Raw genomic sequence first — 14556 nt, 5'->3', positions numbered from 1 at the left:
TGAGTTCTAAGGGTAGTGTGTGTGAAGTACCTCAAGCCTGCCTGGACACAGGAAGTGTGCACACTTCACCATGGCCACATGGTGAAGACATGGGAGGAAGGCAAATTTGACCAAATAGAGAGCGCTTTGGAGTCAGACATCCTGTATTAGTTATAGGATGTGGGGCAAATCGTTTTGTTTCTCTGAGACTGTTACTTCAACTGAAAAAAATTTTGTTAAATAATAAGTGCCTCTAAAGTTGAACAGGTTTAATGAATATAGGTGAAAGCCCAGATAGTGTCAGTTTCCCCATAGACTAGTAGATATTTGTATTTGGGCTTAGAAAACTGAAGTTAGTATGTTTTTTGTTTTGTTTTGTTTTGTTTTGAGGTACCAGGGATTGAACTCAAGGGCACTCGACCACTGAGCTACATACCAGCCCTATTTTGTATTTTATTTAGAGATAGGGTCTCACTAGGGCCTCCGCTAAGTTGCTGAGGCTGGCTTTGAACTCATGATCCTTCTGCTCATCTCATCCTGATTTTTTAAGCATTGAGGGGTCCTCATGCTTTCTGACTAAGGAAATAACATCATTTCATTCTGTGTATTCCCACCACTCTACCTACCTTTTGGTCAGTGCTTGATCCCTATCTATACCTCTCTCTCTTTCTCTCTCTCTCTCTTTCTTGGTACTAGGAATTGAACCTGGGGCCTCTCTACTACTGAGCTGCATCCCTGGCTCCTTTTTATTTTTATTTTGAGATAGGGTCTCACTAAATTGCTGATGCTGGCTGACCTTGAACTTGTGATCCTTCTACCCCAGCTCCCAAATCACTGGGATTATAGGTGTGCACCACCATTCCCAACACCATCTATCCCTTCACCTTTGCAGTGATCACTTTGGAAATCCACAGAAGATGTAAATGCACAAGAAATAATACTTATGTCCCTTGTCCTTAGTCTTAGACCAAGACATGGTGTTCAGTGACTACCCTTTTCCCTGAGCTGCTGAGACCTCTCTAGACAACCCCATTTATGATTGGCCAGTGCAAGGGTTCTGGTCTAGAGTGAAAGGTGTGAAGAGGGTTCTGCTCCAGGGCAACCCAGGAACAGATGGGGAGTTACTAAGAAGATCAGATCTTTTTATCAACGTTAAAAGACATTTTCTTTTCTTGGTGCTGGAAATTGAACCCAAGGCTTTTAGTATGCTAAGCACATACTCGTGACTGAACTACACCCCCCAGCCCCAAGACATTTTTAATAATGATTCTAGAAGTAGTACATGCTTATTGAACAAAGTCTGGACAGCATGGAAAACTTAGACAAGAAGAGAATAAAAATTGCTTATGGAATCAGAGTACTTATCTCATAGGGTTGTTGGGAGGATTAAATAAGCTCTGAAGTCTGGCCATGGCGTGTAAGAGGCTCTTGATACTTGTGTGCTGCTAGTGTAGATTGGCAGGGGGCAGAAGAAAGTAACCACAATCACCATGTTGGTGGTAGTTCTTTTAGTCAAGATGATCTTTGGTCTTATGTTCTTTTTGTTTGCATGAAGTCTGGGGCCCCTCTGCTGGGAGCCCCAGCTCTGGATATTGGCTGTGTGGGCAGTGCTGTTGTCCACCAGTTCAGCCCACAGCTTTTACCAAGCACCTTTCCTGTGCCAGGCTCCCTAGCAGATATGCCCTCGAGTCAGACATTTACCCTCATCTAATCTGCACCTCAGGTACTCTGAGCCTTAGTTTCCTCATCATAAAAGAGGAATTTTAATTCCTACTTACTCTGAAGAGTCTTTGGGACCAAATAAGATAAGGTCTACGAAGACTGCATTAAGTACTAAGTGAATATGAAGTGGTCAGAGAAGAAAATGTGAGCTTTAACTCAGCAGGTTGTTTAATTTAATTAATTTAATGTAATTATATCCTGCCAATGTTCCAAAAAGGATTTGTGGTAGCTCACCCTCCTTGAGTGGGCTCACACTGGTGTGGACAGAGCACCTAGACTGGGCTCCAGTCCCGAGAGTCCTGCTACCCAGTTGTGTGACCTTGGATAAGTGGCCCACCCACCTCACACTCACCTAGCTAGTTTTCCTTACTACAACATGAAGAATTTGAGCCAGATGTCCCCTAATCATCTGGGCAGTCTGTACTCAGCCAGCACACATGCCACAGGTTTCAGCCTCAGTATAGGGAGGTGGCCAGGCAGAGAACTGGGGATGCCATGAGGAAGGCTGTGCCCAGATAAGGCCAGTGGCCCTCAGCCATGGCCCTGAGTTTGACAGCAGCAGCAGCAGAGCACAGTAATTTAGAAGGCAGGCTCTGGAATCGAACAGATCAGGATTCAAATCCTAGCTATCATTTACTAGCTCTGTGGCCTTAGACAAGCTACTTAACCTCTCTGTGCCTAAGTTTCCTTATCTTTAAAATGGGTATCAGAGTACTTATCTCATAGGGTTGTTGGAAGGATTAAATGAGCTCTGAAGTCTGGCCATGGCATGTAAGAGGCTCTTGATACTTGTGTGCTGCTAGTGTAGATGGGCAGGGGGCAGAAGGAGAGCAGAGCCAAGTCCTCCACGGCTGGAGACATTTATTCCAGCACATGGTCCCTTCCTAGCTCTATGGGGTCTTTCTAAACCTATAGCAGCCACATTTTCCGACCGCAACTTGAAAATATGGCCTAAGAGTAGGAAACAGTATCAGAAATAGGAATTGTTCCAGACAGGAACATATTACTCTAGCCCTCTTGGTGTAAGGAGTAGGGAGTACAAGTATAGAGGGCTTCTCAGGGCCCTTTCCTTAAGCAGCCTCTGCCACCCACTTTGGTTGGCAGCTCTGATGCTCCAAGGCTAAGTTCTGCTCCTGAGAGCATAATGTTCTTTGTCCATTGGCTTGAGGCACCATAGGTGGGCCAGATGGTGTTGTTCAGAGTGAGAAGGGCCTCCAGGGGACCCGAGTTGATGCTGTTTGAGGCTAACAGGCAGTGGGATGAGTCTACCAGGACCTCATGCAGGAACTTCTGCATCCCCTGAAAGCCAGGGATGCATGGGACTTGCCTGACAAATGACCGAGTATCCTAGATGCCACAAGTCGGAAGGCCAGTTCTGAAACCTTCTTCCAGGGTCTGGTTATGAATGCCACCCAGGAAAGTCTCATTCATTCAATCAGTCATTTATTGAAGACCAACCATGTGCCATGTCTGGCACTGGAGCTATAGAAATGCGTTAGTGATGATCCCTGCTCGCCAGCAGCTCACAGCCTGGCTCCTCAGCACTGGGGCTGTCAGGTGGGGAATTTTTCGGAGTGGATGTTATCTACTCCCACACATTCCCTCCCTGCCCACTCTGAAACCCAGATCCAGACCTCCATCGGCCTGTGCCTTTATTTTATCCCAACTCTGCCAGAGAGCCCTTCAACATCTGGGCCTAGCACCAGTCTCTTCCTCTCCCTTACTGTCCCTCTGAAAGTGCCACTCTGAGCTCTTTCTCCATCATCCTGGGAAGACCTGCCAGGTGGTCAGCACTGTCAACTGCTTCAGTTTGTTTTCCTTTTCTTTTCTTTCCGTCCTTGTTTTCTTTCTTTCCTTATCCTCCCCTGCTCCTGTCTTCTCCTTTTCCTCCTCCAACCTGAACCTCCCAACCCACCCTGTCTAGGCCCCAGGCTGCCCTCTGTAGCTGAACACCAGGCGTCAGCACAAGCAGGGCCAGCTGGTGTCATTCCTGCGCCAAGTGTCCTCACCCAACCAGTGCCTCCTCAGCTTCTGGTGTGGAAGCCTTCTTCCTTCTCCTCTCCCTCCTCCTGCTCTTCCTCTGCTTTGGACCTTCTCCTCCCCAGAGCTTCAACTCCTCACACCTCTGACCCAGGGCCTCTCCCTCCCTCCCCGCTGCCCTTCCTGCCCTCTCCCCTCACCTTACTTCCTTCCTCCCCTCCCTAGCTGAGGGCAGGGCATCACCCCCTCCTCTGGAGAGAGCCCCTCACAGCCTGTGGGACCTGTAGCTGAGTGGGGGGCTGAGTCCCTGTCCCCCACCAGTAGTGCCACTGCCCTCGCCTCGCCCTGGGTCTCACCTCCTTGTCCCCCTTAACTTTCTTTGTGCTCCTTCCCCATTCATCATGACTGCTGCCTTCCCCTTTGGGAGTTTCTAGGCCTCCTCCAGCCTCTGGGCGGATTCTCTGCAGGCTTTCATCAGCCACTTTGTTGTTGTGCTCTCTAGCACCTTCTCGGGCTACCCACCTTCCTTCTCCTCTTCTTCCTGCCTCCGCCTCCCAGGGCCACCCCTTCCTTCTGCTTCCCCTCCTGCCCTCCCCTTCCCTGCACTGCCGCCTCTGTAACCTGTCTTACCACCAGGGCCTGAGTGCACAAAAAAATAAATAAATAAAAAGGTCAGTGAGTGGAGGGAGCAGCAATAACCCCTAAAACAGTACTATCAGTGGAACATGATTGATCAATTGAATTCCATAGCGGCTGAAAAATGTGGGATTAAGTAGTGTATTATACGCACAATGAGTTGAGGCATGATGTTCATTTCAAGTTCATTTCGCCGGCCTCTGCCACCAGATCAGGCAATCAATAGGGGCAGCAGATATCATATATCACCTCTCTGCGGGCTGGGGAGAGAGCACCATAATCTCTCGCAAATTTAGAGTGACAGATTTGTCAAGATCTGAAGGGCCCCTGAATAAATGAAGGCAAAGAGACTCCTCCAGCCAGTGACCTGAGGACAAAGCTTCAGTTCAGCCCTTTACACACACACACACATACACACACACACACACACACACACACACAGGCATGGGGTGAGACAAGCTACACTCAGGCATGTACACAAACCTCACAGAGACAGGAATTGAGTCCTGCCACACATGTACATAGAACCCCCCCACACACATAATGCATAAACAGGCTCACAGACAAATGCTCATTCTTACTCCCCAGGACGCAGTTGGTGACACTGCACTCACCAATACACAAAGACCCTCAAAGCCTCCCTTGGCCTTGGCAGCAGGGCTTCCCCAAAAGGTAGGAGGGCTCCAGGAAGAGAGAATTAGACACAATGGAACACACAAATAGCTACAGTGAGTCAAATTAGGGTGATGCACATCCTGTGGAAGAAGCAGTCACAGGAGAAATGGGCAACATGAGCTCCCGCTCCCATGGGGTCACATACATCCTTTCAAAAGGGTTCTTATTCTGTCACTTAAACACACAGAGACCCTTATTTATCCAGATGTTTATTATATACAAGTGCACACATGGCGAATACTCACAAGAGGGAAAAATAAATATTTTCCACACCCCAACTCACACACAGAAATGCCTACACCCTCAAAGACTGAAAACTATTCCAGAACTACACACAGAAAAAGCACAGCTACCAGATTTTGTGTCCACAGGGAATATAGGCAGACTATCAAAGCTGCCTCTGCCTGCCTCCGACTTGATCTTGGTCTTGCTTTCTCATATTTCTCTCCCTCTCTCTTACCCGCCCCACCCCTCACACACACACACACTTTCTTCACTTTCCCATCTTCTCCAGAATAGAGTGTGGAGGGAAGATAGGAGATCCCTTTAGGAAAGCAGAGCCCCATGCTCCATCTGGAAGGCCAGCCAGGGAGGATGGCTGCAGGTTGAGGTTAATCAATATGTAATATTTTCTATGGTCTCCCAAATGATACTGTACGGTGTTACTGTATATAATGCAATATTGATTATATCATATCATATAATCACCTATAAACTGATATATATAACAGTCTCCAGAGGAATACCCTAGGGACTACAGCATGGGCTGGCTCCAGGCTCAAGGCTTCTCAGCTGGTCTTGGGCTAAGGAAGCCAAGGAGTGACTGGGGAGTTTCTAGGTCAGGGTTCAGGGAGAGGCATTTGGTCCACATACACTTTAAAAGCTCCAAGAGACCTGGAAGGAAGGGACAGAGGAGGCAGGGATAACAGTGTCGTGATAACACCAGGTAGAGTTTGACACAGAGACAGGACTGACCTGTGGCCCCTAGGGAGCAGACTCCAGTGGGACACCACCAGCCCTTCTTTCATGGAACAAATCTCAGCTCCCTGTGGAAACCCACAGCAAGTACCAGGTGACCCAGGAGCTGGCTCCTGATGGAGGCCAGAACCAGAATTCTCTAGGGGAAAGTGGCCAGGGCACAGCAGCAAGCACAGGTCTCTGTGGTCTACCCACGTGATTGCTCTGAAGCCCACGTGACTCCTCTTTCCTCCTGCTTGGTCTCCAGCCCTGCCCAACCCAACCTGAGCCAAGTACCTTAGCTTTGCTCTCAGAGCCCCTCCTCCCTCAGGGGGCAGTTAATTACTTCACCCAGTCTCCGTGTTACACTCGGCCTGAGAGATTTGATGATTTTCAACCCTTGGAATCAGTGGAACTGAAACTCATCTTGGAGCCAGGTTCAATTCTCCACAGGCTCAGTAACACGGATCTGAGAGCCAGCTCCTCCCCTACGCTCTCCCAGGCTGGGGAAGGGGGGGGGGCCAGGAAAACATACCCTGGGAGACAGCCCTTTCTTGCTCCACCTCTACCCAGTCCTTCCTGCCTCCCTTTCTCTTCCCAGCTTCTTTAGGATCTGGCTTCCTTAGCCAGACTTCTGAGGCAGCCCCTTTCAATCTATGAGCTGGAAGTAAGGGGTTCTGGCAGGGATGCAGAGCCCTGAGGGCCAGAGCCAGGTACCCACCCATTTTGTCCCCTCTTCCTGGGCTTCTGCTGGCCTGATGCTAATGCCCTGAGTATCCCTGTGTTTCTCAGATGTGTCTGAGGGCTCGGTCCCCAATGGAGACTCCCAGAGTGGTGTGGACAGTTTGCGGAAGCACTTGCGAGCTGACACCTTCACCCAGCAGCAGCTGGAGGCTTTGGATCGAGTCTTTGAGCGTCCTTCCTACCCTGACGTCTTCCAGGCATCAGAGCACATCAAATCAGAACAGGTGAGGAAGGAGCTTCCTGCTTGCCGAAGTGGAAGGGAACTGAGCAGAACAGGGCCTTCCAAGAACTCACACCGAACACCCAGCCCCGCATGTGCTCACGGGAGGCACCGTGTGTATGCTGCATAAACGTGCTCACACAAGGACACCAGGATATAGTTAAGAAAAATCATTGTGGTATGCAGTAAATAGGAATGATAAGTTCTGGGTGCAAGGTTACCCAGAAAATCTTCACCCTTTTTTGAGCCTCAGTTTCCCCATCTATGTAGGGGGAAGGGCTTCAATGTATGGTCTATCAGGTCCCTTCCAGCTCTACCATTCTGTGGTCCTGGCCCGGGCACCCAGAAATGCCCTCTTGCCATGTCCTTTGCCTGTCTCCTCCAAGGGTCCTACAGAAAGTCTGTGCAAATCTGTGGAGCTCCTCTTTCCCAGGGTCAGGAAGAGAGCCCACCTGTGCCTGGCTCCTGTTTCCAGCCATTCAGTGTGATCCCTGCCCTGACACCTGACACCTCCTACAGAGAGCAGACCAAAACCCAGCGTGGGATGCAACATAAACACATTAGCCAAACACACCACACCGAAATATATTTCTAACTCTTCACATTTTACAGTTGCTTACCCACCACCACTGTCTACTTGCTCCCTTTCCCCCAGAGCCCACAGTCCTTATCCATAACCCCAGCAGCCCCATGAAGCCACGTTTAGCACACACCTCCGCCCACATACCAGTATATCCCCTAGTGCAATCACCACACACAAGGCACACAACCATCCCTCCCATACATGGCCTAGGCCAGACTCATGCCTGCAATACAGTATAGCCTGCCATACTTGCACATGTATATGCACACACACGTGCATGTACACCCATACACGTGTACATCCACAAAGACTCACAGTCTCCACACAGCACAGTTCTACTCTAAGACTCCAACAGCTCCTAGCTACTTGCCTTTCTCCCCGCCCGTCCTTTCATCCCATAAGCTGTTTGTCTTCATAAAACAAAAATCAAAAGTCTTTTTAAGGTGCCCTGAGCCATAAACCAACAAAGGAGGAGCCGGTCGAGGCGGGCGGCTCGGTGCACCCTCCCTGAGTCCCCGGCTGTATTACAATGAATAACCTTTATTTACTTTCATTAGACTATTAAACACCAGCACAGTCATTTTTCCCCCTGAAACTCGGAGCAGGGCCCATAAAGCAAATCCGAAGCCTAATTGAGTTCATTTTAATTTCTCTCCGATCACAGCGAATTACTCTGGTGATAAATCAGGGGGCAGCTTCACCCCCAGTAGAAGGCCTAATTTGCAGCTAATTACAAAACTGATTTCTACAGGAAGATCAATACGAGAAGGAATTGGAAATGACGAGGCAATCCCGTCCAGCCAGGGAGGGGAGGGGGTCCTCTGGGGGGGCCAGGAAGCGGAAGGGAAAAAAACGGACCCGAAAGAGCAGAAAATCAGTTTTAATTTAACGTAATATTAATCAGAGCAACTTTTCCTGCTTTGTGCAGGCTCCTGGTCTGCCCAGCTCCAGGGTCTGGCTTGGCGGTGGCTGCAATAAAAAGGCAATTACCCGAGTGTTTCGGGCAGGACACCCTTTCAGAGTCAATGACTGGCCCCCTCCCACCCTTCTGTTAGCCATGTGGACTCTCCCCCTCCCCAATTTCATACCCCAGTGCACAGGCAGAGAGCGAGGGGCCTGTGGGGCTGCCTTTGTTTGTTTTTAAAAAAGGGGCGCCCATACCCTATCAGCCAGCCCACCAGTGCCAGGCTGGAGGTCCCACTAGGCCCTTCCCCAACTGCTGCCTCTGCCGTCATGTCAAGGTTCGCCCCTCCTCCCATAGGGTCCCCACCCCAGGAGGATCTGAACACCCCATGCCTCTCAGCAAGGAGATTCCCCATTGCTGTACTTCCCCTGGGGTTTCTTAGGCAGGTGGTGTTAGAGAAGACTAAAGGGCACAGGGAAAACCACCCACAATGGGTAGGTGGCACCTCTGGCTCACTATGTCAGGTCTACCCCACCCTCACAGAACTCCCCATCCCTGCAGTGTCTGCCCCTCCCAATCCCCCCTCCCACCCGGCTATCTCCTTCCACCCCATCTGGGAGGGCTCCCCGTTCCTCCTTCCCATCTGCACACCGAGCCCTTTCTCTGTGTGTGCTCATCAATAGAGAGCTGTCGCTTTTCTCTCTCCTCCCAGGGGAACGAGTACTCCCTCCCAGCCCTGACCCCTGGGCTTGATGAAGTCAAGTCGAGTCTATCTGCATCCACCAACCCTGAGCTGGGCAGCAACGTGTCAGGCACACAGACATATCCTGTGGTGACTGGTAAGGGGGCTTCTGGGAGGGTGGGGGTTACTCAGCCCATACCATCTGGGGCCCAGTGTGATAAGTGAGCCTCCTGCCATGACATCTGGAGAGAAAGCCTTCAAAAATCAGGGTGCTTCCTAAACAGATGTGTGCAGATGTGGGGAGAAAACACGGTGGTCAAAGGGTCTGGACTTCAGCCTGGAAAGGTGGAAACCAGGGGCTTACTTTCCATTCTCTCTGCCTGTTTTCCTGTCCTCCCTCTGTCTTTTCTCTTGCCTCCCCAAAGGTGTCCAGACTGAGCCTCTTGTAAGGATTGTGCAGAAAAATGCAGAGGGTAATAGGCCAGGCTGTTGGGAATGGATATCATGGGTGCCCAGTATCTAGTCTCTACACTTCTCTGTCCCCAAGGCTCCTAGGGGATCCACTTTCCTCACCCTCCAGGAAGAACAGGTGGCTGTGGCTTTAGGCTTGAGCTACAGAGGAGCACAATTATCACAACCTTTCTCTTGCTTCCTGGAGAAGTCACTGAGACCAAGGCCAAATAGGGTCACATGCAGGGGGAAGGGCACTCTGACCAGGAGCCCCCATGAATCAGGAGCCACAGAGGCAATTGGAGTGGTCATGAAGGGGAGGGCCAGCATATGAAGTTCCAGGCTGCAGAGTTGTAGGCTACAGAAGATTCTTGGCACTGCAAAGGGTTTCCAGGCCAGGAGACTGCCCAAGTGGGAGAGACACACATTGAGGTGTTATTAAAATTCACCTAATTATTCTGGAGACACTAAAGCCAATGTGCCGTTTGTTCCTTGGGAGACAGAATGATTAAGAAGGGTCTCAGTGGGGATTGGGAGACACTGAGGCGTTACCTGCCGAGTGAGTGGAGGAGGCCTAGGGACCTGGCAGCAGGGATACAGGCAGCCAGCATCACAGCCAATAGCAAAGACAGGGAGCAGGGGTGGCCCTGCTATAGGACAGGGCCTGGTTGTGACTTACAGCTGATCTGAGCTTGGCTCAGGTTGACATGGGTTTGGAGTAGCCACCTAGCCTCCTGTTATTAGCTTTCCCAGGCCTTACTGAAGGGGTGTCCTGGTACACCTGTGTCCAACCTATAAGAAGTTGCAGTCTTTGGCTATGGGCTCAGTGGCTGAGTTCTGGAAGTGCTGCAGAGGTGACTTTTGGGAGTGATGACCTTAGCTGTGCCAGCTGAGTCAGGACATAGCCTATATTAACTGACCTTCAGCATGAGCCCTCTGTAGCCCAACTTGGGAGCTCTCTGACCCACTGAATCTTCTGACCCAGGCCAGGCCACCTTTTTGGTCAGTGGTCACTTCCCAAAGGTGGCCCACTCCAGGCAATTGGTGAAAGAGTGTGCAAGAAACTTTTCTCTAATCCCAGCACACTTCCCTATGCTCAAGGCAACAGTCTAAAAGGCAGGGACTTCCTAGGAGGGTGAAGATGTGGATCTTCAGGGCAAGGGCTCCTGCCGCAGGGAACACTGGGACTGGTACAGAAAAGTGCCTCCACCTTGAGCAGCCCCCACCCGCCTCCCCCCCATGGCCCTGGAACAGTCCCAGCTCAGCCTGGGAACATCTCCGGCTGATCCATCTGGATCCAAGTGTGAGAAAAGTTCATTTCAGACCCAGCTTGACATTCCCAGGTGGCAAGTTAGCACTAACATCTCAATCTGTATGCGACATTTCAATCAAGCGAGGAGTAACAAAAGCAGAACCATTAACATTCGGAGCTGTTCACCAGTGGTAATGACGGGGAAACTCGCTCAGAAACTGGAAATTACCAAAAAGAGAAAAGTGTGTGGAAGGATGGGGGAGGGGAGGTGGAGTTGGGGGCAGGGAATGATTTTTTTCACACTTAGGCCAAGATCCAATGTTTGGATTAATAGTGCCATTACCCGAGAAAGGGCTGCAGATTATGCTCATTCTTAAAATGTTTTTGCTGGCAATTAAATGACTGCAGCTATTGATCTTTGTTGATTTTATGTCCTTCTAATTTGCATAATCTATTAAAGATGAATGATTCATGATGTGTTTATTATGGGGACAAACAGAATTTGCTGGAAGTACTGTCAAGGTGAGAAACTGGGCATTGCCCAGGGATTTAGTAGGCCATCTCAGAGTGGCTTTCGGGCAGGACTCTGTGGGTAGCAATGAGCAATAATGCAAGGACACCCAGGAGAGGTGGACTTTAGGTGAATTCTTCTAGAAAGACGTCATTGGCATCTGTGAGAACTAGGCTCCAAACAGGGCTGGGGTGTGGGAGAGGTTCTTGGTGTATTTGTAGAATTTCCCCTCAAAGGTTCTTTAAAAACTTATTTCATAGGAGAATACTAAGGTCTTCAGTGGTGGAAGGGAAAGGGAGGCCCTTTCTGGTAGGCAGGTGATTGTGGGCAGGTGGGTGCTGAGGTAAGGAAGCAGCATCATCCTGTGCCCACAGCCTGGCTTGGATGTGCCAAGGTGTTCAAGGAGCCCTCTTTACCCCGACATCACAGCTCTCAGCTCATCTTTCTCCCTGAGCACAGCCAGCAGAGGCCGCAAACCCCTGGGGATGGGTTCTCAGGGAAATGGCCCAGGAAGGCCTTGGCCCAACCTGAAAAGCAGACCTTATTGATATTCCTGCTGCCTCCTGGCACTGGAGGCTGATTTCAAACTTCACCAGCCACTTGATGCAGCTGTTCCACAAGGTCAGGACTGAGAGGAGAGAGGAGCCTGCACTATTGTGTGGAGGGGAGAGTGGGGCCCAGTGGGCCAGGACAGAGCTAATCACATTGCAAGCAAGGGTGGCTGCCAGAGGCTAGGGCTCAGTCCGATAGCCTCCCCCACCCGCTCTTCCATCATGGAACCAAGGCGAGAGACTGATTTTTCAGAGTGGTGTTTGCAAGTTCTGCCGAGATTTTAATTTCACTGCATCACAACTCAGCAAGCTGCCAAGTCAAGCTGGTTATTTAAATTTATCACCCACTCTCCCTTCCGCCGCTGGGCTGCTCTAGCTCGGCGGCATCTCTTCTCTCCAGCCCACTGCTCTAGGCTGCTGGTCTGGAACGGAGCCGAGTCTCTCCTAAGTGATAAGGAAGAAGAGACCTGCTAGATGAGAGAATGGGCCGGGGGCACTCTGGCCCAGGCTTCCTCAAGTTGGTAGCCTGCTGCTGCCTTCCACCACCTTCCTACTCTTTCAAGAGACCCTGCAGGGGACTGCCACTAACCCCTCAGCAGTTCCAGGACCCTTTGGGTCAGGGCCTCTACAGTGAGAACTGTGGCTGCAACTTAAAGTCTCCCATCACTAGTAAAAATGAGAGCCCGTCTTCTGCACGACTTTCTCACCTTACCCTCACCCTCCCTGGGCCTGGCCAGGGCTGTAGTGATGGAGAGCCTACAGAGAGACCCTGGCAGCAATGTTGATCTGAGAAAAGATGAATACTAGTTTTAGAATTCCCAAAGTTACTGGAGATGTTTTGGAGCATTTAGACTCCTTTGGCTTGGGGAAGTACAGCTGGGAGGAGAGAGCAGGCTTCCTCCTTTGGACCCGTATGAGCCAAGAGGGTGCTAAGGGAAGTCAGTGATTGCACAGCTCCATGCTCATTCTTTTTTTTTTTTTTTTCAATAGTTTTTTTTTTAGTTGTTGATAGACTTTTATTTTATTTATTTATATGTGGTGCTGAGAATCAAACCCAGGGCCTCACACACACCAGGAAAGTGAGTTACTGCTGAGCCCCAGCCCCAGCCCTCTATGCTCATTCTTGAAGCTGAGGAACACACCTGTCCTGAGCTGCTGCACAGAGTGGGCTTCACTGGCCTCTAGTGGGCATTGCTGCCAAGCATTGGGAGAGCCTTGTATAGTGTAGGTTTCACCTCCCTCATTTTAGTGGCATAGAGATAATGGAAGAATGAGGTAGATGTCCAGAAGCCATCCACCAAGGCAAGCTAACCTTGGCCAAACATGGCTGGGTAAAACATAACACAAAATATGTTAATACTCAGCCAAACCTCACTTTCTGGTGCCAGAAAAGTCAATGCCAGAGCAGTATGTGGGAGACTGCTGGTATCATGCTGGAGTGAGACCCTAATTAGGGAAAGTTGGGTTTGTAACACACTTGATGGGAAACATGACCTTGGGCTCAAGAGAAGCAGGAAGCTAGAAACTGAGTATTACCCTGTATAAAGTCAGAGACAGAAGAGAAACAACTCTGTCCAGGAAAGTACAGACCAATGGCCCAGGGAAGCAAGGGATGGAGGGGGTTGGGGTGGGAGATGTCACCATAAGAAATAAAGACCCCAAGCCTGAGCCTGGATCAGAATCCACATTTATGCAATGAGTGTGTTGCAGGAACCCCAAGCCAAGAACTTATATTAAAAATTTTCCAAGATAGTAACCCACTCGGAAATCCCAGCAAGAATGCTGCTGGCAAACCTTCTTTATCGGGCTGGGGATGTGGCTCAAGCGGTAGTGCGCTCACCTGGCATGCGGCCTGGGTTCGATCCTCAGCACCACATACAAACAAAGATGTTGTATCCGCTTTATCAGGACCTTTTATCAGGATCTTTTACAATCCAGGGCCCAAGGAACTCCCACAAAGAAAAAAAATAATCACAATTAAAGATGAGCTCACCATAAAAAATTACACATCCCATGTGAATGCCAACTACTATCATAAGTGAAAGTTAGCCAGAGCAATACATAGGAGAAATAATACCCCCAAGAACTGGAGATCATAGAATTATCCAAAAGCAACTATAAATTAAGCATGTTTAATATTCTAGAAAGGATCAAAAAGAGGTATAAGTTTTGCCTTTATCACAGAACCAGTGTCCCTTCCTCACCACTGCCCAACAAGTTGTGTGATAATGGAGATCAAAAAGGACCAAGAATGAAGGCCACACCTATAGCTCATTGTTTTGGGGACTTGGAGGAACTGAGAGAGTTGAGCCTCAGGCAACTCTGAGAGTAGAGCCTGTGTTCTTTCTTATCCAAGCTCCCAGACTGCTAGTCCTCAGCAGAGAATCTTAATTTTTCTTTGGGAAAATGTCTGAACATTGAAGAGTTAGGGACAAGGACAGTGTTTTCTTCCCAGTGTTTGGTGATTTTTTTTTTGGGGGGGGGGACAGTTTACACCTCCACCATGGCAGGAGGAAGGTGCTTTTGTTTGAGAGCTAGGGAGAAACTTCTCTTAATGCCTAGAGACTGCAACTCTGATGGAAGCTCTAAGGTCCAGGGGGATCTGTGGGTTCTGTGCAGGAGGGAAATGCCCAAGGCAGGGAGAACAGCAGAGGTGCTGGTCTCCTGGAACCGGCAAGTTTAAGCAGAGGTGGGGAGGCGGGTGAGCCAA

At 49.8% G+C, this 14556-nt stretch overlaps 1 protein-coding gene across 16 annotated transcripts in view; it reads left to right on the top strand.

The window, feature by feature from the left end:
- The window catches only part of Pax2 (paired box 2), a 90038-nt gene that overhangs the window by 61351 nt on the left and 14131 nt on the right, over nucleotides 1-14556 (top strand). For all 16 annotated transcript variants that reach the window (XM_040272482.2, XM_040272480.2, XM_040272475.2 and 13 more), the window contains 2 exons: nucleotides 6742-6917; nucleotides 9113-9239. In XM_040272482.2, coding sequence (XP_040128416.2) covers nucleotides 6742-6917; nucleotides 9113-9239 — 303 coding nt within the window. The remainder of the gene's footprint in view (nucleotides 1-6741; nucleotides 6918-9112; nucleotides 9240-14556) is intronic.

Source organism: Ictidomys tridecemlineatus, chromosome 1, assembly GCF_052094955.1.
Source record: "Ictidomys tridecemlineatus isolate mIctTri1 chromosome 1, mIctTri1.hap1, whole genome shotgun sequence".
NCBI classification, from domain to species: Eukaryota; Metazoa; Chordata; class Mammalia; order Rodentia; family Sciuridae; genus Ictidomys; species Ictidomys tridecemlineatus.
The sequence above is the reverse complement of the archived record's forward strand: the minus strand, read 5'-3'. Positions and strand labels throughout refer to the sequence as shown.